The 26365-nt window shown below is 35.0% G+C and overlaps 1 protein-coding gene across 4 annotated transcripts in view; it reads right to left on the bottom strand.

The window, feature by feature from the left end:
* LOC133190567 (multidrug resistance-associated protein 1-like) overlaps positions 1 to 26365 on the bottom strand; it is a 962792-nt gene that overhangs the window by 885146 nt on the left and 51281 nt on the right. For all 4 annotated transcript variants that reach the window (XM_061326266.1, XM_061326267.1, XM_061326268.1 and 1 more), the window contains exon 3: positions 21898 to 22023. In XM_061326266.1, the coding sequence (XP_061182250.1) occupies positions 21898 to 22023 (126 nt within the window). The remainder of the gene's footprint in view (positions 1 to 21897; positions 22024 to 26365) is intronic.

Raw genomic sequence — 26365 nt, 5'->3', positions numbered from 1 at the left:
TTCAAAATACTTCTCAGAAATCTCTATTTTTAGTAACCATGGCAACACCGTTCATTGAAATGAAAAACCGATATACAAAATTATGTATCTTAGTGTAGTCTACTTGTGTGCCAAGTTATATTGAAATCAGACTAAAACTGTAGGAGGAGTAGCATTTTGAAAAATTGTTTACAGACAGACAGACAGACAGAAAGGCACCTTACTATCGCATAAGCCTTCTGGTCTCTGACCAGTAGAGCTAAAAAAAAATTGTGATAATGCACTAAACTGAGCCTACTACTTGTTGATAAGGAGTATGTTCCCTTACAAAATAACTTGGTAAATGTAATTTATCAAGATCATCAGAATTATTTTGTGTATCATAACACCAGTGAGAAGTCTTGAATTCCCCTACTTTCACTTTCATTTTCAGAGGTTAATGCACACAGACGCATTTTTCTGGAAAACAAATCTGACATGCCATCTCAAGATTTTAACCAGGGAAAGACAACTTGATGTCCTTTGAGTTGAGGGGTCACTCACTGCTGAATGAAAATTTGGGACTTTGCTATGTGAAAAAACGTTAACATTGTCACCTACGGGAAAACAATAAGTGGCCTGTACCCATATTTTGGAGCCTATTGGCAAGAGAACAAGAGGCCCAAGGGCCTTAACAGTCACCTGAGTATAATACAACATTGTAAAGGATCCATAGAAGTATAAAACAAAATTAACTGATAAAGGAAGCAATGTTGCCCAAGAATTTCAAAAATTTGGTAAAAATACCCTTGCTTATTGTAGCGTGCTAGACCTGAGTGATCTCCTGAGGATCATACTTGGTTTTCCCAAGCCTTAAAGGGATGATGATGAATGCAAAATATACAAATACAATGGACAGTTATTGTGTAAGGTATTCAATATATGTCACTTGCCTAGTTATGCAATTAGTACACAAAGACTTGGCTATATAACGTTGCTATTTGCCTTGTCACTAATTACAAGTCACCATGGCTCTCTGTGATTCTTTGTTCACTTTGATTAAGTATAAAACAACATTATCCAGTCTCTTGTCAACCTTGACTTTACTTGATAATAACTCATCCACTGTCAAACAGATCATCCCATTGTAAACATACTGTGTATAATTTCAACTTTTGCTAAATATATAAATAATCTTTATGTCAATCTTTTATATTGCTTTCCAAGCAAGAATCTGACTTTGAGCATGCTTTGCTCACTTAAACCAAACATTTTTATTTTGTTTCTATATATATATAACATTTTTTCTTGTATTCTCATGCAATCAAATAACCTGTTAATTAAATTATATAAAACAATTTCTTGATTAACACAATCTAGCAAAGGGGAGTAACTCTCATTTGCTTCACTTATTACAGTTTGCCTCCCAGGAGCAAAGAAAAGGCATATTTACTTATAATAATATTTAATACATTTACATAGATATTATTGCATTTAGTTTGTTTGCTAGGTACTCAGGGGCAGAGGAGGAGATTTTCAAAGCATTAATGCATTTTTCCTAATTAATCAATAGAGCCCCACCAAAGCACAAGAACCCCTGACCCAGGGGCCATGAAATTCCCAATTTTGGAAGAGGAACACTTTTTCATCATAATTATAAATTTATTTTGTTTGTTTAATACCAAGGGGCAGATTTTCAAAGCATTAATTCATTTTCAGGGAGATTTTCAAAGCATTAATTCATTTTCAGTACATAATAAATACTCCCCCCCCCCCTTGGAACCCCTGACCCAGGAGCCATAATATTCACAATTTTGAAAGAGGCATTCTTCCTCATCATAACTATGTACATAGTTCATCGGCTTAATACCCAGGAGCAGAAGAGAAGATTTTCAAAGAATTAATGCATTTTCACTATATAAACATTAGAGCCCCCACCCTAACACTAGAACCCCTGACCCAGGAGCCATAATATTCACAATTTTGGAAGAGGCACTCTTCCTCATCATAACTAAGTACTTAATTCATCAGCTTAATACCCAGGAGCAGAGGAGAAGATTTTCAAAGAATTAATGCATTTTCACTATATAATCATTAGAGCCCCACCCTTACACCAGAACCCCTGACCCTGGGGCCATGAAATTCACAATTTTGGAAGAGACACTCTTCCTCATCATAACTATATACTTAACTCATCAGCTTAATACCCAGGAGCAGAGGAGATTTTCAAAGAATTAATGCATTTTCACTATATAATCATTAGAGCCCCCACCTTAACACCAGAACCCCTGACCCAGGGGCCATGAAATTCACAATTTTGGAAGAGGCACTCTTCCTCATCATAACTATGTACTTAGTTCATCAGCTTAAAGGAGCATAGACACAGATTTGAAGTTATTATTTTCTCAAATTTTCTGTATAATATTATGACTTATAGCTATAGCATTTCACATGGAAATTTAGTAAAAAAAAACTTATTTTATTTGGAAATTATTGCAACTACAAATTTCGGGAAGCGTTTGATTGACACATTCTTGTACTTTCAAAAAGTAAACTTAATCATTAAAACTTAAGAAAAGTAGATATTTTGTTGTGTTTTATTGAATAATATTAAAACTATAATCCAGAAAATACAGAGTAGGAATGTGAGAAAGCAAAACCAACTCACCAGTAATGTCAGTCCATGCTCAGTGATGTGTGCAGAGTTTAACAAATTGAACACACCCGCCGAAACATAAACTTTTTTGAGCACGGACTGACAATACTGGTGAGCTGGTTTTGCTTTCTCTTATTTCTACTCTGAATTTACTGGATTATAGTTTTTATACTTTTCATTGATACACAACAAAATTTCTACTTTTCTTAGGTATTAAGGATAAAGTTTACTTTGTGAAAGTGCAAGAATGTGTCAATCAAACGCATCTTGAAATTCATAGTTTCAATAATTTCTAAATAAGTTAAGTTTTTTAAATTAAATTTCCATGTGAAATGCTATAGAAACATATAAGTCATGAAATTATACAGAAAATTTGAGAAAATATTAACTTCAAACCTGTGTCTATGCACCTTTAATACCCAGGAGCAGAGGAGAGCATTTTTAAAGAATTAATGCATTTCACTATATAATCATTAGAACCCTGCCCTAACACCAGAACCCTGACCCAGGGGCCATGAAATTCACAATTTTGGAAGAGGCACCTTCCTTATCATAACTATGCATATTGTTTGTTTGCTTAATACCCAGGAGCAGAGGAGAAGACTTTTAAGAATTAATGCATTTTCACTATATATTCAACAGAGCCCCGCCCTAGCACCAGAACCCCTGACCCTGGGGCCATGAATTTCACAATTTTGGTAGGGGACTCAATGCTTTTTACAATCATGCCAACAGTTTGACTGCTTGATGTCCAGGAGTAAAGAAGAAGATTTTTAAAGATTGCATTAATTTTAGTGGTTTTAGCCCCATCCCCCAGGCCCCAGGGGGTAGGGACCATGAAATTCACAATTTTTGTCCCCCTTCACCTATAGCTGCTATATGCCAATATTGGTTGAAATTGGTTCAGTGGTTCAAAAGAAGAAGCTGAAAATGTTCAAATGTTAATACACAACCCAGCAGGCATACAACGTTGTACCAACGTTGAAAATATGTTGATCTTGGTTGATGACGTTGCTCAACCAAATAACAACGTCATATGACGTTGAAAAGAAGACGTTGAAATCACAACTTATTTTCAAGGTCAGATTGACGTTGTATAACCAATGATAATCCGACGAAATAGTTGCTGTCATTTATGCAATAATTATTTGAATGTGTTGTTAATATAATCATGTTTGAAAAAGAACAATTAATTACGAATGTTCATTACAAAATACTACATAAATTGTGTTTGATTAAGATGTGACAATAAATGCATTTATTTTACTCAGTACATGCATGCATGTAAAAACAAATCGGATGCAAGGGCGCTGTAGCTATTTGAATGTGGTTTGACCTCAAAACCTCAATGTCCGAACTTATCAATGTCCAAAACATGCTCACCACTTTGGTATTAAATTACTGGCGGGAACTGAAACAAAGAACCTGTCCAGCTGTGTAGATCGAGAACGCCATTTTGTTTTCTAGACTCGTGAAACGCTGATGTCCATTCCACATTTTGGATCGTTACATCCCCAAAGAATGTAAGTACGCGTTTATTTAAATGATTTTTTTTACAATGACATGCAACTTTTGCTTCTCAAATGTGTTTTGGAAATAATTTTGATGAAATATTTGGCGTTTGATCCTTCATAAATTTTGCACGATTCAAAATGCGACACACATACGCTCTGAATAGCAGAGGATTAAGGACATAGTGGGTTGAACATCCGCATTGAATAAATCATATTCTAAAGATCAAATTATACATATAGTCTTGTACATGTATATTACTGCTGAATAATGTATTTTTATTTATTTGCAGATGTTGAATTATAGCCGTCCTGTCCTTTCCTTACCAATCTAAAATCATGTGAATTTTGAAATACGTATACAGAACATGTCCGCGTCGATGGAGTACTCACAATACCATCCAAGAATAGTTAAAAAAATACATTATCACTCCATCGGATTCGTACTTATGTGAAATTCTTACCTAGACTTGAACCACATGTGACATGCAATTGCCATTAAGTGATGACAAATGGGAATAAATGTTTTCATGGATGTAAAAAGAAATAAATAAATACAAAATTGATTGGAAATTTCCTTTCAGTGTGTTTACTGTTATACATGGAATTAATTATACACACCAGTGTGTGTAATGGATCTATGTTCAATTAATAGATGAGCAAATTCAATTTGAGAGTTAAAGATTACGACAAACAAATTTGATAATGTTTTCAATATATTACAAAGTAAAAGATGTGTTGAAATATCAACCAAAACCACTCATATATCAACATTTTTTCAACGTTGATATAACGTCCGTAGACGTTAATTCAACGTTGAAACAACGTAAAATATCAACGTTGAACCAACGTCGGATTTCAACGTCCATTCAACTTTCAAATCCAACTAAAATTCAACGTCATTTCAACGTTGAGGTACGACGTTGTTTCAACGTTGAAACAACGTTGAAATGCCTGCTGGGAATGCACGACGACAGATGAAAACAGATAGCAATAGGTCACCTGAGTAAACACTCAGATGACCTAAAAATCTTGAAGATCTTTGCTTTGTTTTGAAGTTAGTGTTTACTATCATTTTCAATTGTTCAAATTTATGAAAAAAAACAAGTTTTTAATGTTTATACATATTTTGAAATTAATCCATTTACAAATTAAGTGTCCTACCCCCCCGCCCCTTTTCCTACCCCTTAGGAACAAACAGTTTAATGTTCATACCTTCCATTGTTTACACATGTAGCATGTTAATTAAATGTATTGATTTTATATCATTTATTTATTCAGAACCACAAATATATAGATAAGGAGCAATTATTTTAGAAGTACATGCCACACTGTTGTTTATTTGAATACACAAAAATTGAGAAATAAGGTCGGAATCTTGGTATTCAGTCAAAGTCAAGGTCAAAGTGAAAGTAGAGTAGCAGGGAATTATTGAAACTGTTTAGTGCAGAGTTTTGCAGAGTGTAGGTGATATGCATTTCTCATTTTATACACAAGAGGTAGAAAAAAAGAACAAGCCTCCATGCTTTAACACAGTATTTGTAAATGAAAACTTTATTTTCATGGAAGAGGATTACATGAATGAGGACATACATGTACATTCTTTGGAAGCTGTCGGTCATTTTAGCTACATTTGTTTAGGAGTTAAATGGTGTGGGTGAACATGCCCCCCAACATTTTTTTTTCATATTTTATTGATTGCATTACATGTATTTGTATAATGTATAATGATTGTCAGTAAAACATGCTTTTTATCTGTATTACTGATTTACTTAACAACGTTGAGACTAATCAGTGCAAAATAAAGTGGGAGCAAATTCATAACTTATAATTAATTTCAAGTTATGGGCATAAAAGGAATGTGGTAGGACTGTATATGTTTAATGTCTGTCTGTCTGTGGATGTTTTATAAGCCTGATAATTATTGTGCCATTTATTAAATTGATTTTTTTTAGGTTCATGGTGATACAGAAAAACTTTGAGGTTCATGCAGATGGTGGTTAACCCTTTCTCTGCCAATGTAAATGTTTGAATTGCCAGAAAGTAATGTCATACGTACATGACGTTTCAACAGTTGTGACGTTATTAAAAATTGCGGGTTTATGTTGTATCCATGACGTAAATCACACCTGCGTTATGTATAATTCTAACAAATGAGGGCATACAAGACTACAAAAATCCCCCGTTCTAGCGCATGATTTGAAACAATGTAATTTTTTTTTTTAAAAAGAAAAGATTATTTTCCGAAAAATTGTGTTGTCTGTAACATCATCTCCAACACGTTCGATTAGTTTATTTTATTGAATGACTTTTTGACTGTCTAATAATAAAAGGAATCTGAACATATTAATAGTCTGTATGAAAATTGATTTTTTTTCCTAAAGAGAAAAGATATGTCTCAACAAACCGGTTTATTATAAACGAGTTTGATACACTACACTGATAAGAAGATTGTGTAGAGTAGAGGTTAACACCTTTATTAAAAAACAAAAAAATGCGTATACTTAATACTTAACCGTGTGCTTTAAAGAGAACAAATTCTGTAAGGAATTCTTTTCTTCTTTCTTCCTGAATCATCAAACCTTAAAACAACCTTAAAATAAAATTTCTATCAATAACTTAATCCATGCATTTATTTAATAATAACTAAAGAAAATGTGTCAAAGACATTCCTGACAACACGATTTTTTAAAAATTCTTCTCTATAGTAAGAACTTTGAAAATTGAGAGGGCGAAATATAGTCCTTGCTTTGTATGTATCCATTCTTTTCAAAAGTAAATTTTGCGAGTCCTACCTCAACCCTTTTATTGTTACTTTATTTTCAATCTGTATATATAGAATACATAAACGTAAATTAATAAGCATAGATTTTTGCTAGAAAATGTCAATATTAAAGCATTATGCAAAAATTACATTATTCAATGAAGTGGAGGCGCATGCCAAATTTAACGGTTGCAGTGTCTGCAGTTCTTTTTTTTTTTAACTTAAAAAATGAATAATTACCGTGTAATTTCTTTTTTTAAAAATTAGACACCTTTAAAACGGTGCTCCTCCGGCCTCAAACAGCGACCTGCCCTTGTATACAATTTAGAGTATTCTCAGAAATAAGGGGCGGGTTCACATTTTTTTTGTCTAGAGGGGGGATACAACGTGTCAGTCTCGGAAATTTTTTTAAAAGCAAAAAAAGAGGCAACCCCTGCTCAAACCTGGAAAAAACCAAGTATTCTGTGTATGTGTGTGAGGGGGGGGGGGGGGGCTTTCTTAAGTTATTTTTTCAATTACATGACCCTCTCCCCCTTACCTGTCAGGAGGGCTCTGTGTTTCCTAAATTTTTTGGTAATTATTGCAATAAAGCCTTCTTGTTGATTTCTTGTTGATTTATTACACTTGATCAAAACCTTTTCACCTTTAATTTATTTTTCAATCGTTTACACCACTAGCGATCTTTTAGGAGAGAAAAATTACATAATATTGGGCGTAATCAATATTTTAAATGAATGTAAAGATTTCTACGACAGCAAGTTATAATTAAAATTTAAAACAAATTATGTTAAACACAAACATACACACTCATGCCAGAAAAACTTAAACGAGACTTAACAAAATTCAACATATTTTCGTATTTTGTATATAAAAATAATAAATAACTATGTATTGAAACACAATTAAAAAGGATTGCTGGATTTATACAAAAAGCATGATTATAAAAAGCCTAGATATGGGTAGGCTTCAGCAATTGTTAACATTAACAGATTTATTTAATAAATTGAGATAAAAAAAAATATCACGCAACCAAATTTAATTAAAAAAAAAAAAAAAAAATAAAAATAAAACAACACAAAAAAACTCAGTCACTCTTATACAGTTTTAAATTTTAAAAAAAACCATCAGCACTAATTGAGAGTTTAGTGAAAAAAAAAACAATACAAACAGATAAATAAATAAAAAACAATAAAATTTCAAGAATTATGTAATAATGCATCTTATTCAAAATAATTCAAATTAAACTGTGTACATAATGTATTTCAGGCGCAGATCCAGGAACTAAAGTTAGAAGGGGTGCAAAAAGTAGGCAGGGGGGTCTGGGAGCTGCCTTGAGGCTCCCAGTGGGACAAGGGCGAAGACCTGGTGGGAGTCCAGGGGGCGAAGCCCCCAGAAGCTCCTGGATTCTAGAGATTGTGTAGGGTAACAAGAGGCCCAAGGGCCTTGAATTGCTCTTCTGATAAACTGTACAACCTATCACTTCTATTTGAAGCCTCTAAGTATCCTGTATATTTAGATAAAGCCTTGAAATTCCAAACATAGGTCATCATGACCTACATTTTAGATAAAACACTCTGAGAACCCAGGATGATTCTAAGCCAATTAGTACCTGAGAGTAGGTCATGGTGACCTACTTATCACTTGTCATTCTCTGAGGACCCAAGATGCATCAACTAAGTTTGATGATTTTAAGCCAATTAATACCTAAAATATTTTTAAAATTATAACCATAAAATTTCAAAAGTAGGTCACAGTGACCTACTTTTTAGATGACATACTTTGAAGACCCAAGATGCATCAACTGACAAAGTTTGATGATTCTAAGCCAATAAGAACCTGATATATTTAATATATTTAAATAAAGCCATAATTTTCAAAAGTAGGTCAGGGTGACCTACCTTTTAGTCACCTTACTCCGAAGACCTTAGATGCATCAACTGACAAAGTTTGATGATTCTAAGCCAATTAGTACCCGAAAATATTAAACACAGCCATAAAATTTCAAAAGTAGGTCAGGGTGACCTACTTTTCAGTTATTGTACTCTGCAGACCTGAGATGCATCAACTGACAAAGTTTGATGATTCTAAGCCAATAATTACCAGAAATATTTAAATAAAGCCATAAATTTTCAAAAGTAGGTCATGGTTACCTACTTTTTAGTCGACCTACTCCGAAGACCCAAGATGCATCAACTGACAAAGTTTCATGATTCTAAGCCTATTAGTACCTGAAATATTTAATTATAGTCATATAAATTGAGAAGTAGGTCACGGTGACCTACTTATCAGTTGATATTTTTTGAGGACCCAAGATGCATCAACTTACTAAGTTTTATGATCATAGGCCTTAAAATGTCCAAATTATGCCTCTAAAATGCTTTGAAATCGAATGCCTGCAAAGTTCAAAAACTAGGTCATGGTGACCTACTTTTTAATAAATATGTTTTATGGCCCCAAGATGCATCATCTTCCAAGATTTAATGATTCTAAACCTCTCAATATTCGAATTAATGACCTTAATTGTTTTGAAAAAGATTAGCCATAAAATTCAAAAAGTAGGTCAAGGTGACCTACTTTTTAGTCAACAAACTCTGAGGACCCAAGATACATCAACTGACAAAGTTTGATGATCATAGGCCTTAAATTGTTCAAAATATGCCTCTAAATCATTTTGAAAAACAATGGCCGCAAAATTTGAAAAGTAGGTCACTGTGACCTACTTTTGAGTCAACATGATACAAGGTCCTTAGATGCATCAACTGACAAGATTTGATGATCCTAGTCCTTATAGTAAGCAAAATATAAACATTTTAATAAAATGTAATTTTTGGTCAACTTTGAAGTGACCTTGAGACCACGCCCTTTGCCCCAGGGTGATGCCTTGAACAATTTTTAATCTTCAACATATCCTTATCCTTTTGTGTAAGTTTGGTGATAATCTGCCCAGTGGTTCTTGAGAAGATTTTTTTAGCAACCAGTACTTTTGTTTCTATTTTCCTAATTATCTCCCCTTCTTTAAGGGTCACAACCCTAGTTTTAGCATAAACAGGAGCCCTTGGGCCAAGGATACCCTGTGACAAATTTGACAATAATTGGCCATGGGGTTCTTGAGTTATAGTCCATATTCTAAAAAGTTTATGCACACTGCACGCCACACACCGCACAAATGGCCATAGCATTAGCTCTTTGAGCCTTTGACTCAGAAGAGCTAAAAATGAGGTCTACCGAGTAGACATTTTTACATTTTCTTGACGAAACTATGATTTACGCTAACTTCGACAGTTATAGGGGGCGCGGGGCTAACTTTGACAGTTTAAGGGGGTGCAGGGTGCGCCCCCCTTAAATCCGCCAATGTATTTAATCAGTTTTATAACTTCATCTATATATCTTCTCTCCCTCTCTCTCTCTGAAATTGTAGATGTTTATTCGTTTTCATAGGTACACGTACATATAAGTACATGTTCCATTCATGTTTTCTCTAACTTTAATTTGCAACAATTACCATTATTTACCTGGGACTAGCAGGTGTAATTATGCGCGACGTGAATACCTCGTTATATCCGATAGTTCTTTCTACTAACCTGGACAGATTTTGACCTCGTTATAACCGGAATCTCGTTGTAAGGGAACTTGTTATATCCGACATTTTTATAAAAGAAATATATAACTAGAAATATGTCCATAGGACATGAATGCCCCACTGAGGGTATATTAGTAATGCAACATTTTAACACAAATTGAGAAAAGTGAGGTCAAGGTCAAAGGAAAGATCAAGGTCAAAAATTGTTGATGCAGTTGTATCAGCATATCAAGTTTGTTATAAATATCTTGAATGTTTTCATTAAAAATAAGCTAAACACTAATTTAAGAAAAGTGAGGTCAAGGTCAAAAGAAAGGTCCAGCTCCCTTACAAAATAGCTTGGTAAATGTAATTTATCAAGAAGATCAGCAGAATCATTTTGTGTATTATAACACTAGTGAGAAGTCTTGAATTCCCCAACTTTCACTTTCATTTTCAGAGGTTAACGCAGACACGAATTTTTCCGGAAAACAAATCTGACATGCCATTTCAAGATTTTAACCAGGGAAAAACAACTTGATGTGTTTTGAGTTGTGGGGTCACTCACTGCTGAACAAAAATTAGGGACATTGCTATGTGAAGAAACATTAACACTGTCGCCTATGGAAAAACAATTAGTGGACTGTACCCAATTCATACAGTGTTTGTTTTATATCTTACAGGGCGAAATTGTTAAGGCCCTTTCACAATTGGCGCACGAGCAGAAGCGACAGAATATTCGTGCGACCGAAAAAAAATTGATGTGGATCGAAAACTGTTGCCAAAATAATCGCACATGAAAAAGTTTTCGTACAAAATTCGCACAATCTAAATCGACCGTTGTGCGATGCAAACGCATTAAATCTTGCGATATATCTTGCGTCTATATGCGACCGTTGTACAATAAAAGCGAGCGTTGTAAGATAATGCGATAGGATCGAGCGAGTGATCAGGTGATCGGACGATTGAACGTGCCCTAATGCAATTGGACGTGCGGCGCTCAGGCGATCATGCATTTCATGGAACGAATGCAAGTGCGAACACTTTTAGGCAACACCCATCAGCCACGCAATTTTATATTTAGAGGACGCGACACAGTGCTGCAATTATTTTGATTTCTTCTTAATATTGACATCCTTTTAAATGAGTAATTAATTACTGACTGTATTACTATTATAGCAAAGTGTTTCGGCGGTTTGATATCGTATTGGTGTATTTATATATTATGTACGGTGTATATATATAATATTTGCATGACAAATTGAAGCTTATAAATCGTGCAATGATAGTAAAACGTTGCAAGATTACATGAGACACGTTGAACAACAGTCTCATTGTCGCAAAACACACACATTGAAAGCTGCGATTCATCTTACGACCTTTAAAAATCGTGCATCACTCTTGCGAGTACACAAAACGTTGTAAGATGTTCTTACTAATGTTCGTGCATTGCATTGAGATAATTTGGATCGCATTCAGTCGCGTCTGAATAGTGTGCATGTCCACTATTTTGAGGAGACTTGATGCGACCACTTAAACGCATGCAACGAATGCGAGACATCGTGCAACTCATGTGAGAGCTCGTGCGAAGATAAAATATTCCGATCGCAAAGTGTTGTAAAGTGCTCATACGCCAATTGTGAAAGGGCCTTTAGATATAAACAAGATGAACTGAAGAAGGAAAAACGTGTCCTCAAGGGGGGGGGGGGGGTCTTTGGGAAAATTCCATGATTACGAAGATTTAAAACAATGCACTGTCTAACATCAATTCAGATAACGGTTCAGATCGTTCTTTGCAAACCATCTAGTGCCAATTAAGTTAATGTTTATCAATGACTGTTCCTTTTGCAATTTTTAATTGAGTCTATTGATTTTTTAAGCTTGTTTATTTTGTAAGTCAGTTATAAGTATGTTTTTTAACACTTTCTTTTGCTTATACACTTGTATGCGTAGTATTTTCAATGATATTTTGCACTAACATTTGTAACAAAAATTCCAGACAATTTATACATACTGTATACAGGGAAATTTTCGCTCCCATTTTATTTTTGCCTCTTTCACCCTACACACAAGTGGGCGAATTTAAAACAGGACAAAATCAAAAAACGCAGTATGATTTGTTAAACAGAATTGTGACAGGTCGAATTTAAAACGGGGCAAAATTGTTTGCAAGTGTGAAAGGGCGAAAATAACACGGGGCGAAAATAACCCTGTATACAGTACATTAATATAGATAACATGTTTAACAGTAATATAAAAGTGATGATATAGCGAAGCTTTGTTCTGATATTTGATCATAAACCCCATGTAACGTCAATCTTGCTATAATCTTCAGAATTGTATTGAGGTTTTGATAAAATATAAAGTGTACAGTAGATTCATAGATATCCTAAAATATTCCTAAAATAATGCTTTCTTCCATAAGCATACCGTAAATCTGGAAATTTTTACTGTAGATAAATTTTTAGCAAATTTGCGCGTGCATTGCATTCGCAAAAATATTTTTCTTAAAAATAAATCAACAACAAAAAATGTAAACAAAAATTTTGCTGAAAGCTGGTGTCTATTTTTAACTCAGTGAACAGGTGTTCGTAAGCACTGGGCATTTTAGAAACCTGTTTATACTACAAGCAAATTACCCGTGCGTGTTAAGTGCCCTCACTAGTTTCAATATCGTCCGATGGTTTGACGGGCACTGAGGCAGTACCGGTATGTCTCTTTTAAATTATTTTGCCAAGAAAGAGAGACCAGTTATTTTATCTAACCATGCTACCAACGAATCCCTAGCACGAAAGCTTGTCAATGAGGAACTCACTCTCGTTTATACAGAAACCCCCACGAAACAAAGAAGAGGGTCATATACTATACTAAGTGAGGAAATGAGAGCCAAAGTGGCGCAGTATGCTAATGAACACGGGACACCAAAAATGTTAAAAAAATTCGGCGAATTGAATTTAAAGGAATCTACTGTTCGACACCTGAAAAAAACTTAAAAATTCTGTCCGAAAAAGAAAATTAAATCTTGATATTGATGAACTTCCAAGAAAAAAACGGGGTCGGCCATTAATGCTGGGGGAAGACCTTGACAAGAAAGTGCAGGAGTTAGTTACAGAAATAAGGGATGCGGGTGGTATAATCAACAGTCGAATAATCCGTGCCATAGCAAAAGGGGTGGTGCTAGCAGAAGACAGAACACTGTTAGCAGAAAATGGGGGGTGCATTGAAATAACTCGGCAGTGGGCACTCTCGCTCTTGAAGCGAATGAATATGGTAAAACGACGTGGAAGCAGTACGGCTAAACCTGAAATCAAGAACTTAGAGGAACTCAAATCAAATTTTCAAAGAACTTGTTAAAAAATATGAAATCCCTCCACAGCTGGTAATTAATTTTGACCACACGGGTGTTCAGCTATTCAGGGCTCTACATTAACTTTTTTTCCTACTTGGCCATTCGGACAACTGACCAAGACGTTTACTTGTCCGAACTTCAACTTCACTTGTCCGAATTTTTTTCAATAAAGGTCTAATTCTGTCAACTTGAAAACCATTACTTAAAATAAAGTCCATTTTATACGTGCTTGATTGATTTGTGTTGTTATTGATAAATACAACAAACACTTTAAATAAAATTTTATCTAGACTTCCTGTCCCGACAACAACATAAATGTTCACAAGTGAATCTGTCAACATCAAACAGAATCCAAACGTCGCAAGATCCAATCCTTGAAGTAGTATGCAATTAGTGAACATCGATCCCGATCAAGTATGAACTCAATTACATAGCGATTGATATCGGGATCGGAATTCGGGTTTCTGTACTGCTTCCGTTTTTATTCGATAAACTTTCACCAGTCGTTCTTTTTTATTATTTGGAGACTTCTTCACATGAAAGCACTTGTCCAATTGGACAAGTGCCCATCAATATTCACTTGTCCGTAATTTTTTTCACTGGTACAGGACAAGCGGACAAGCGTTAATGTCGAGCCCTGCTATTACCTGTCAGCAGGTGGACAATGGCGGAGAAGGGGTGTAACAAAGTAAACATCGTTGGACGACAAACGTGAAATCACAGGTAAGAATAATTATATAATTGTGAATGACAATTCTTAAATCATAATTAATAGTCTTAATTTATTTAAAGCAAGGCATCATACTCAATACTGCATATTTAAAAAATTACAGGTGTTATGGCCGGAGCTTTGAGCGGAGATATTCTGCCACTGCAAGTAATTTATAAAGGGAAAACAGATGCCTGTCATGCAAAATATAATTTTCCTAGAGACTGGGACGTTACTCACACAGATAATCATTGGGCGAACAAAGAAACTAGTTTTCGTTATCTTGACAAGATCATCATACCATACGTAAACAAAGTGAGGGATGAACTAGACCTGCCTTTGCGCCAAAAGGCTCTGATCATTTTAGACTTTTTTAGTGCACAACTTTCCGAGGAATTCAGAGATCGTATAAAAAACTGGGTCTTGTTTATGTGTATGTCCCACCGAACTGTACCTCAGAACTTCAACCAATGGACTTGAGTGTTCAAAAGATTGTTAAAGACCACATGCGTGAACAGTTTGAAACGTGGTATGCTGAAAAGGTCGCAGCGAAACTCAAAGCTGGTGATGAATTGGATGTTAATCTTGGAATGTCCGTTCTCAAACCACTCAGTGCAAAGTGGCTTGATTCAGCCATATCCTACCTAAAGAGAAATCCAGAGAAAGTTTATAACGGTTTCAAGAAAGCTGGGATTTCAGACGCTTGATCTGAAACTCTCATTTGAATTTTAATGAACGCAAATAAATTTGTTACCATACTGGACCATTTCAACAAAAAATGTTTCATGTGAACCAATGTTTTAAATTGTGTTTTAATTTAATTTTAACTAGACGTTTTTATCTCTTCTTATACACGGTAGAAAATATTTTTATATGAATTTTTAAGGTTAGTTAAAGATGACATCGTTTTAATATATTTTATGTACATGCATGATTTAATAAAATAGAGTTTAGATGTTTTATCTCTTCTAATATTTCTTCTGATTATTGAATGTTGGCGTCGTTTTATATTGCCGTATGTACATGTGTAATTTATTGTATGTACATGTGAATCTAGATAGAATGTTCTATCATTAAAAGGATAGTCCTACGGACCCGGTTTAATGATAGAATTCGTTCCGTGTATTCACAGTGTTGCAAAATAAACTTGGGCGATAACTCGAACTCAGTGCATTTTCCACAAACAATCCAGAGAGTTCCAAATGTAAACATGGCGTGTAAATTTGAGGTGAGAAAAAACGTTGAGAAAATTAGTTGAATTTTCGTCTTTATTTGGATTTATATTTTAGGTTAAAAGGCATACACAACCTCAAAAATGTTTATAATTAATTTGGAAGTTATTTCCAGTGCAAATCCTTTTGTATTCTTCAAAATTGTTCCGGAGCGAGTCTGAAATTTTTTGCCACATTGCGGAGTATATTGGTGGTATTCTAACTCTGCTAACTAATGTGAAACATATAAACTGTTATGAAAATTTAAAGTGCTTTTTATTTTTAGCACCAATGACAATTCGCAAAATTTTGAAACGTAAAAATTAATCAACAGCTTTTTGACCTAGATTCGCAAAAATAAATCGACGTAAAAATTTCCAGATTTACGGTATGCTTTTGGCAAAATGTATCCATAAATTGAGAAATTGGACATAAAACATACCTCAACTCCCATTTTATCGCTTCGAAAGCATACACCCTGTGCACAACATAGTATACACCCCGCATGTTGGGATATACACGGTGATATTGATTAATTTTTAATTGAACTTCAGACCACAGGCTTTGCCCAAGGGTGATGCCTTGAACAATTTTTAATTTACATTATCTTCATCATTGTGTATAAGTTTTGTGATAATATTCCTAGTGGTTCTTAAAAAAAAAATAAGCAACCAGTACTGTTGATATTATTTCCCTAATTATCTCCTCTTGTTTAAGGGTCCCATCATTACTCTTTATATAAATAAGAGCACTTGACCCAAGGGTACTCTGCAACAAATTTGACAAAAATTGGTCAAGGGGTTCTTTAGATATGGTCCATATTCCAAAAAGTTGACACATATCAAACAAATGGCCATAGCATTAGCTCTTTGAGCCTTTGCCTCAGAAGACTTAACTAGAGGCCCAAGGGCCTTAACGGTCACCCGAGTACAATACAACAATTTAGAGGATCCATAAACTGATAAATGAAGCTTTGTTGCCCAAAAGCAAGAAAAATAGTATGATTAGCATCAACAAAATAATTGGTCTAGTATCTATCTGTCCCCCATTTATCACTATTATCATGCAGACTATTAACAAAATGTCTATTTTTTAACCCCATATTAATACTCCTCACATTGGCCTCTCTTGACCTTTGAAGAACATTTAAAAAGATAAGTTATTTTTGTCTTGTTTTTATTTATCTATTATTTCCAAATCTACCATATCATTAAAACTATGAAAGTACTTTTTGTATTATACAATAAATATTCTTGCATAATTCCCTTGTTCTATTAACCTTTCAAATACATTTACAGTGATTAATTATCAAAGGTGAATGGCAAAGGGAAATAACTTTGCTCAGCAGAAAACAAGTTAATAGAGCCCTGACCAGGACCAGAACACTTGACTAGGTGCAGGTGCTCAAAATTCTCATAAAAATACCTTTGCATATTAAATTTTTTACTCTGTTTGCCTCAAATATGCCCAGAAGCATAGAAGATTTTCAAAGAAATGCATTTTCACTATATTATTAAATAAATAAAGCCCCACCCTTACACCAGAACATCTGACCCAGGGGCCATGAACTCACAATTCTGGAAGAAGCACCCTTGTTCATCATAATTATACACTTGTTTATTTGCTTTATAACCAGTAGTAGAAAAAAATATTTTGAAAGAAATTATGCATTTTCACTATATAATCAATAGAGTGCCCCCCCCCCCCTTTCACCAGAACCCCTGACCCAATGGCCATGAATTTCACAATTTTGGAAATGAAATTCTTCCTTATCATAACCTTGCACTTCCTTTGTTTGAATAATACCCAGGAGCAGAGAAGAAGATTGTGAAAGAATTTATGCATTTTCAATATATAATCACTAGAGCCCCGTCCTAACGCCAGAACCCTTGACCCAGGGGCCATGAAATTCACATTTTTGGAAGAGGCAACCATGATCATCATATGAACTTAGTTTATTTAATATACAGGAGCAGAAAAAAAAGAATTAATGCAATTTTACTATATAATCAATAGAGTCCCGCCCTAACACCTGAACCCATGACCCTGGGTCCATAAAATTCACAAATTCTGAAAAGGCAGTCATGCTCATCATAACTATGCTCTTAGTTACTTTATTTAATACCCAGGAGCAGAGAAGAGGATTTTCAAATAATTTATGTATTTTCACTATATTATCAATAGAGCCCTGCCCTAACACCAGAACCCCTGACCCTGGGGCCATAAAATTTACAATTTTGGAAGAGGCACTCTTGCTCATCATAACTATGTACTTAGTTACTTTATTTAATACCTAGGAGCAGAGAAGAAGATTTTCTAAGAATGAATGCATTTTCACTATATAATCAATAGAGCCCTGCCCTAACACCAGAACCCCTGACCCTGGGGCCATGAAATTCACAATTTTGGAAGAGGCACTCTTGCTCATCATAACTATGTACTTAGTTACTTTATTTAATACCCAGGAGCAGAGAAGAAGATTTTCAAAGGAATAATGCACTTTCACTACTTGATTTATATAGCCCCATCCTAGCACCAGAACCCCTGACCCTGGGACCATGAATTTCATAATTTTGGTAGAGGGCTCAATGCTTATTACAATCATGCCAACAGTTTGACTGCTTGATGTCTAGGAGTAAAGATTTTTAAAGACTGCATTAATTTTGGTGGTTTTAGCCCCACCCCTCAGGTCCCAGGGGGGCAGGGACCATGAAATTCACAATTTTTGTTCCCCTTTACCCATAGATGCTATATGCCAAAATTGGTTGAAATTGGTAAAGGGGTTTCAGAGAAGAAGCTAAAAATGTTCAAATGTTACAATACGACGCACGCCGACGGACGAAAACAGATAGCAATAGGTCACCTGAGTGACTGAGTATAAAATAAACTGATAGAAGATGCTTTGTTACCCAAAAGCAAGAGAAATAAGATGATCAGGATCATCGAAATAATTAGTCTAGTATTCAGTAACAACTCATAAATTAAGAAAGAATTATTCTAGTATTCAGTAACAATTCATAAATCAAGTTCTAATCTCTCTCCCATTTATATTTTTTTCCTATAAGTTTTATTTTCTATTATGGCCCCACTCTACCCCTCGAGGTCTTGATTTGAACAATCTTGAATCTACACTACTGTATATCACTTTTTATTTACAAGAACTTTATTTTGGTGTAATTACGCGAGACTAAGATTATATAGAGCAATAACCACAATTCATGAATATTCTGTCTCGCTAATAAAGAGTCAATGACTATCTTGCTAAAATAAGTGATCTACAGTACCTGAAGATGTTTCTGTAATAAAATGACTAATCATGGCATTGTTGTTCTTGAGAAGATATTTTTATTGATCTTTCCTATATATTCCTAACTAAAACTTTGATAACCTGTTGTCCCCTCCCTACCCCAAGGGGTCATGACTTGAACAAATTTGAACAAATTTGAATTAATGTTACCCAAGGATGCTTCCATATATATAATTCAAATCATGGCTTTTCTGTTCTTGAGAAGATTGTTAAAGATTCTTCCTAAGTATAATACTATTCATATGTTAATCTTTGATTGTCCATTGTGGCCCCACCCTACTCTAGAGTCATGATTTAAACAAAATTGAATCTACACTACCTGAGGATGGTTCCATGTAAATATAACCAATCATGGCTTTGCTGTTCTTGAGAAAAGAATTTTTTCAAGATTTTTCCTATGTATTCCAATGTAAAATATTCATTGTCCATTGTGGCCGCACCCTACCCCCGGGGATCATGAGTATAACAAACTTGAATCTACACTACCTGAAGATGTTTCCACATAAGTTTCCTCTTTCTTGGCCCAGTGGTTTTGAAGTAGTAGATTTTTCCAATGTATTCCCATGTAAATTTTGATCATTCATTGTGGCCCCACCCTACCACCAGGGGTCATGATTTTAACAAACTTGAATCTACACTACCTGAGAATGTTTCCACATAAGTTTCATCTTTCTTGGCCTAGTGGTTCTGGAGACAAAGATTTTTAATGATTTTTCCTATGTATTCCTATGTTAAACTTTGATCGCCCATTGTTGCCCCACCCTACCCCTGGGGGTTATGATTTTAACAAACTTGAGTCAACATTACCTAAGGATGATTCCACATAAGTTTCATCTTTCTTGGCCCAATAGTTCTGGAGAAGAAGATTTTTAAAGATTTTTGCTATGCATTCCTATTTAAAACTTTGATTGCCCATTGTGGCCCCACCCTACCACTGGGGGTTATGATTTTAACAAACTTGAGTCTACACTACCTGAAGATTGATTGATTGATTGTATATTGTTTAACATCCCCCTCGAGAATTTTTCACTCATATGGAGACGCCACCATTTGCCGGTGGAGAGCTGCAAATTTTGTCCTATACTCGGCACTTACTCGGCCATTGAGCAGTGAGGGATCTTTTTCGTGCCAGCACCTACTGCGACACGGGACCTCGGTTTATACGGTCTCATCCGAAGGACCGGTCTCCACGTCCCACAGTGGGATTCGAACCCACGACGTAAGGATCACTCATTACTTCGCGACTCTGGAGCAGACGCTCTAACCACTGCGCCATGCGGACGACCACTACCTGAAGATGATTCCATATAAGTTTCATCTTACCTGGTCCAGTGGTTCTTGAGAAGAAGATTTTTTAAAGAAGCCATTAATTTTTCACTAATTCTTAATTATCTCCCCTTGAAAGAAGGTGTGTCCCTTCATTTGAACAAACATGAATCACCTTTACCCAAGGATACTTTGTGGCAAATTTGGTTGAAATTGGCCCAGTGGTTCTTGAGAAGAAGTCAAAAATGTGAAAAGTTTATGCACGACGCACACCCGCACGACGACGGATAAAAACAGATAGCAATAGGTCACCTGAGTGACTCATCTGTTCTCCATCAACAGATTGTTTTTCCTACATATTATTATGTAAAATTTTAACTCTACCACAGGGGTTCATGATTGAACAAACTACAATACACACTACGTTAGGATGCACCCATATAAATATATCTAATCATGGATTTGCTGTTCTTGAGAGGAGGGCTTTAGAAATCTTTCCTATGTATTCGTATGTAAAACTATGATTGCCTATTGTGGCTTTTCCTGGGGGTCATGATTTGAACAAATCTGAATCTACACTACCTGCAGATGCTTCATATAAATATGACTAATCGTGGTTTTGCTGTTCCTATGAAAAAGATTTTTAAAGATTTATTCATATATATATTTCTATGTAAAACTTTAATCCCCCATTCTTCCCCACCCTACCTCTGGGTATCATGTTTTGAACAACTTCAATCTACACTACCTAAAGATGATTCCATAAATATGACTGATCATCAGCTGTACTTGAGAAGAACATTTTTAAAGTTAATTTCTTTATATACTTATGTATAAGTTTGATTTCCTCTTGTGGCCCCTCCCTACCCCTGTGGGCCATGATTTGAACACACATTTATCTACACTTCCTGAGGATACTTTTATATTAATATGACTAATAATGGCTAAGCTGTATATGAGAATAAAAATTTTAAAGATATTTCCCATATCTTTTTATGTAAAACTTTAATCCCCTTTTGTGACTGCACCTAACCCAGGGGGTCATGATTTGAACAAACTTCAATCTTCACTACCTGAGGATGCCTTTATATTAATACATGTATGACTAATAATGAAGACTAATAATGGCTTAACTGTTCTTGAAAAGAAGATTTTTAAAGATATTTCCTACATATTCCTATGTTTACTTTGACCCCCCTGTTCTGGCCCTGCCATACCTTCGGGGGTCATGATATGAAAAAATTTGAATCTACAGTGTGTAATGAAGCTTTCATATAATTTCATCTTTTCTGGCCCAGTGGTTCTTCAGAAGAAGATTTTTACAAGATGTCACCAAATTTTCACAAATTCTTAATTACCTCCCATTAAAAGAGGGTGTTGCACTTCCTGTGGCCCCTTAACCCAAGGATGCTTTGTGGCAAGTTTGGTGAAATTGGCCAAGTGGTTCTTGAGAAGAAGTCAAAACTGTGAAAAGGTTACAGACAGATGGGACAGATAGCTAGACAGACTGAAAGACAGCTAGTCAGACAAAGGGATGCCAGACAAAGTGTGATCAGAAAAGCTCACTTGAGCCTTCAGCTCAGGTGAGCTAAAAAGTGATTTCTTACCATGGTAAGAAAGAGTAGCAGTGGAGACACAAACTCTACAGCTGGAACTGATGAACCTAACATCAATGAGTAGACACTTCTTGCAGTATCAAGCACAGCAATAACAGCAATCCAACCTGCAAGTGCCTACAAAAAGTAAGTTTATACAAGCTATAATTCTGAAGTAAAGTGAAATTTTCATTGCTTTATTATAAATACTGGTACTCACACTGTAATATTCAAGTGGCCCATAGGCAAAAGCACTCACCTGAGTCAATCTAGCTCTGTTGTTCTTCAAAATGAGAATTTTTAAATATTTGTTCCCTGCTTTATCCCAATGAAAAATTTACACCTCATATTGTGACCAACCCTACACTTAAAGAGTCATAACTTAAGCAAATTTGAATCCATATACAACAAGAATGCTTTCATCATTATGATAAACATGGGCATGAATAATAAAAACATAGGTAACTAGATGCTGTCATGACACAGTAATACCCGCACTAATGTGTTTGCCTCTAAATACAGGCACGTAGCATCAGGGGGGCCAGAGGGGGCCTCCTCCCCCCCCCCCCCCCACTTTTTTCGAAACATAAATTTTTAATATTTATTGGAAATGTTCATGAATGGGTGGTTGCCCCCCCCCCCCATTTTGTTGCATTATAGTCAAATAAAGGTAACGTAATAGTGTATATATAAAATTGGGGTACTGAAAGAAGTTGGAATCCCCCCCCCCCCTACAAAATAGGATTTTTGAGTTTTGAAAAAAAAAATTTTTTTGGCTTGTCAAATTTTTTCAGGTAAGTTGAAATTTTTTTCTCTGGCTACAACCCCCCCCCCCCCCTCCACTTTCAAAAACGTTGCTACATCCCTCAAATGTGCTCTGACTGCTCTCCTTCAAATTCTGGTAACCAGGGAAGAAGCACACATTTAAATCAAGCATAGAATGCTCAGGTGAACATGCAGCCCATATGGGCATCTTGTGTAAATCAGGTGTGGATCCAGGAATTTTTTCCAGGGGGATCCAACCCAGAAATTTCTTGACAAGCAAAAAGAAAAAAAACACTTAAACTCCTTTCCCAAATGTGAAAACCTATTTCATGGTGGTGGTGGTGGTGGTGGTGGTGGTGGGGTTGGGGGGGGGGGTTGGGGGGGGGGGGGGGTTGGCCACTCAGGTTTTAAGCTCCATATGTATAACTTTTCATACCAACTTAACAGGGGGTCTGTGTTTTCTAAGGGGGGGGGGGGGTCCAAGGTCACTTTTAGTATTAGTTGCTTTCGTATATAGATTTCGTGTATAGGTTCCGGACCCTGGACCCCCTGTAGATGTACGCATGTATATATTTCATTACCTGTCTGATATCCCTAATAATGTAAACTCTGATAAAGAGAGAATTTTTGAAAGATTTGAATAAAAAAAAAAGGGGGGTGGTTAACTTTCTACCCATAATTGGAACTTGTTGAATTTATTGTCAAAACAACAAATATTATTATTTTAGTGCATAGCTTTTTTGATGAACTTAAAAAAAAAAATTAGATGCCAAAATGACAACTTGTACAAATTTTTATCACTATCTGGGTAGGACTCGGAGAACCCCTTTCCAAATCTTGACCCAATCAACTTTGTCAAAAATCAGCCCCCACCCACGATTCACCTGTTTTCCTGTCATATTTAGAATAGATAACACAATCTTATGAAAAAAAAATTGTACGTAATTAAAACATAAATTTTACAAATGTACACCTTTTTGGAAAATTTCTAGACTTGTGCGTGGAATTACGTCACATTGCGAGCACTACTTTTACCGTTATCATTATTGTTTTGCACATGGTGTATGTACATCATTATTACCACTGGGATTATTAAAATTTAGTGTGTGTTTTAAATGGATTTATTATTCTATCAAGTTAACAGTACCTATAACAGGCGGTAAGTACATTATGAATATATTATTTTAAACATTTAGTATAGAACGGGGTTTGTTTGTTGTTTAACGTCCTTGTCAAGAATTTTACACTCATATGGAGACACCACCACTTGCCGGTGGAGGGCTGCAAATTTCAACATATGGTCGACATTTAGGGCCATTGAGCAGTGAGGGATCTTTTTTAGTGCCAACAACTACTGCAACATGGGACCTCGGTTTATACAGTCTCATCCAATAAACTGGTCTCCACGTAACCTAAGGATCAACTCCTTACTCCACGACTCTAGAGCAGACGTTCTAACCACTGCACCACACAGGCGACTAGAACGGGGTAAAATAATCGGAAATGAAAATGGTTAGGGGCGTATAGTTGGAAAAGGGTCAAAGATCATTGGAATGCCACAATTATACAAATTATACAATGAGGCAAGTCCCTGGGGTCATTCCACTTGATTTTTGGAACTGGAAACAATAAAAAAGCTTTCATTAAAGCAAAAGCCCTTAAGTCATCTTTGTATTATAACACACTAAATAGGATATATATGGGGTCATGACCACCTAGAGGTCATTCCCAACCCTTAAAACTTCAAATGATCATATACATTGTATCTTGAAAATGGTTGAAAACTCTCCCCTTAACCATATATAATATTGTCCCTCAAGTCATTATGCATTAAATGGCATAAAGGTTATGACCCCTTGAAGTCATCCTGGAAATGATCACAATATGACCTGCATCAAAAGTGTGTTAGTGATAATCTGCTTGACATTTTATTCAGGACCCCCTAGGGTCAGTCCACCCTCCTAGAATTAGAAAATGAAAATCATTCAGAGACCCGCCATTATATTTTGTGTACATGTACATTTTTGTATTCTTCACAATTTATTTTATACCAAAAGAAGTTATAAATAATTTGTATAAATAAATGAGCCTGGGGCTGGGAAGGGGGAAAAGGGGAAGGAGTTATGTCTGCATGGTCTTAAATGTTGAAAACTCCAAGAATTTGTGAATATTACCCCTGCGAGATGATATTCATGACTTAAAGAACTTTTATGAGTTGTTCATCATTGTTCATGAATGCTCATAAAAGATTCATAACAGCTTCATAAAAGTAGTTCATGAATTTAATTCATGAAAATATTCATATTGAAAAAAATTTATACTTCATGAACAATGATGAACCTTCGTGAAATTCGAAAATCTTCAACATTACACAGCAACACAAGTTTCATGATTACTCATGACTCAATAAAATTTAAATTCTATGATTCAAATTTATTGATATTGAATTTTTAAAGTACAATTTTAATTAACTGAGTGTTCTCCATTGGTAATTACTTAACATTACATGTATTACAATACTGTTCAATGTTGAAATGGAAAGACTACATAGACTGTAGAAAAGCTTGCTGGAGCTTTTTTTTAACATCATTATAGACTATCAGTTGCAAATCAGGGAATTTAAGTCTTAAAATGCAAAATATGTATACAATTGTGGTACATACACATTAACATGAATTGTATTTTCTCATGTCCATTTAAGAAATACCTTAATCATCAATGTTTTCAAGTAATGATAACCATCACTCACAGTCCAGTACGTTAAAAAAAATACTATTTGATCCCTAAAACTTATAATTTATTATTTAAAAAAAGCCTCCATGCCTATTGCAACATTTTTGTTCATGGGCATAAATGATTCTAAAATTTACAACATATATTCATTTTTTATAAGGTAACATCTTAAAGTAGAAAATAAAAATTGTGAGGTTAATAAACATGTTGCTGATCATCTGAAAAGATATCATATTAGTCTTGTCTATGATGTCAGTTTCAAATTGTGTGCTTGCATGAGAAGATCCAGAACAACTTGGTTCCATAAGAATCATACTCCTGTCAATTCTCCTTCACTGAAACATAGCTGATTCTTGCGGCTGATTCTTCTGTCTTTTGGAATATTTCAGTTCTATAGTTGTTTCTTTGTTAGACCTGTAATAATTGTACGCTCTTAATGAAAGTTGTATTTTAAGTGAAAAGCCATTGACATAAAAAAAAACAAATTAAAAAAAAAAAACAACAAATATTCAGCAACTATCTGCATAGTTTCAAACGTCTAGTATGCCTGTGATGACTTAAGTTTCAATTATGTGAAAAATTTTGATGTATAAATAGAAACACAATTGTTTTCCCTGCATTCAATAAGCTAAATAATTAAAAAAAATGTTAAGTTTAAATACTATATAAAAATATTTCTACATAATAACGGTGCTTTTTGCCCAGTAATCTGTGAGGACACAGATTATGTCAAACTCTGTCAACTAACAACACTATATATAATTTTAAATCGTATTTTATCTCCCTCTTGTTTCATTCTTGAGAAAAAAGCAAATGCCTTGCCAATCTCATTTTAAAATTCGAACAAACCAAACAATAAATAGGGCCATAAAAATATAATTGATTTAAGAACATTTGAGACAACAACCTTGTAGCTTGTGCACACGATATCCATCCCCCGATTTTAACATCAGTGAACATGTATAAAACAGATGAAAACTTA

This window comes from Saccostrea echinata, unplaced genomic scaffold (genome assembly GCF_033153115.1).
Source record: "Saccostrea echinata isolate AGI-Se365-2 ecotype Australia unplaced genomic scaffold, CSIRO_AGI_Sech_v1 ptg000022l, whole genome shotgun sequence".
NCBI lineage: Eukaryota > Metazoa > Mollusca > Bivalvia > Ostreida > Ostreidae > Saccostrea > Saccostrea echinata.
The sequence above is the reverse complement of the archived record's forward strand: the minus strand, read 5'-3'. Positions and strand labels throughout refer to the sequence as shown.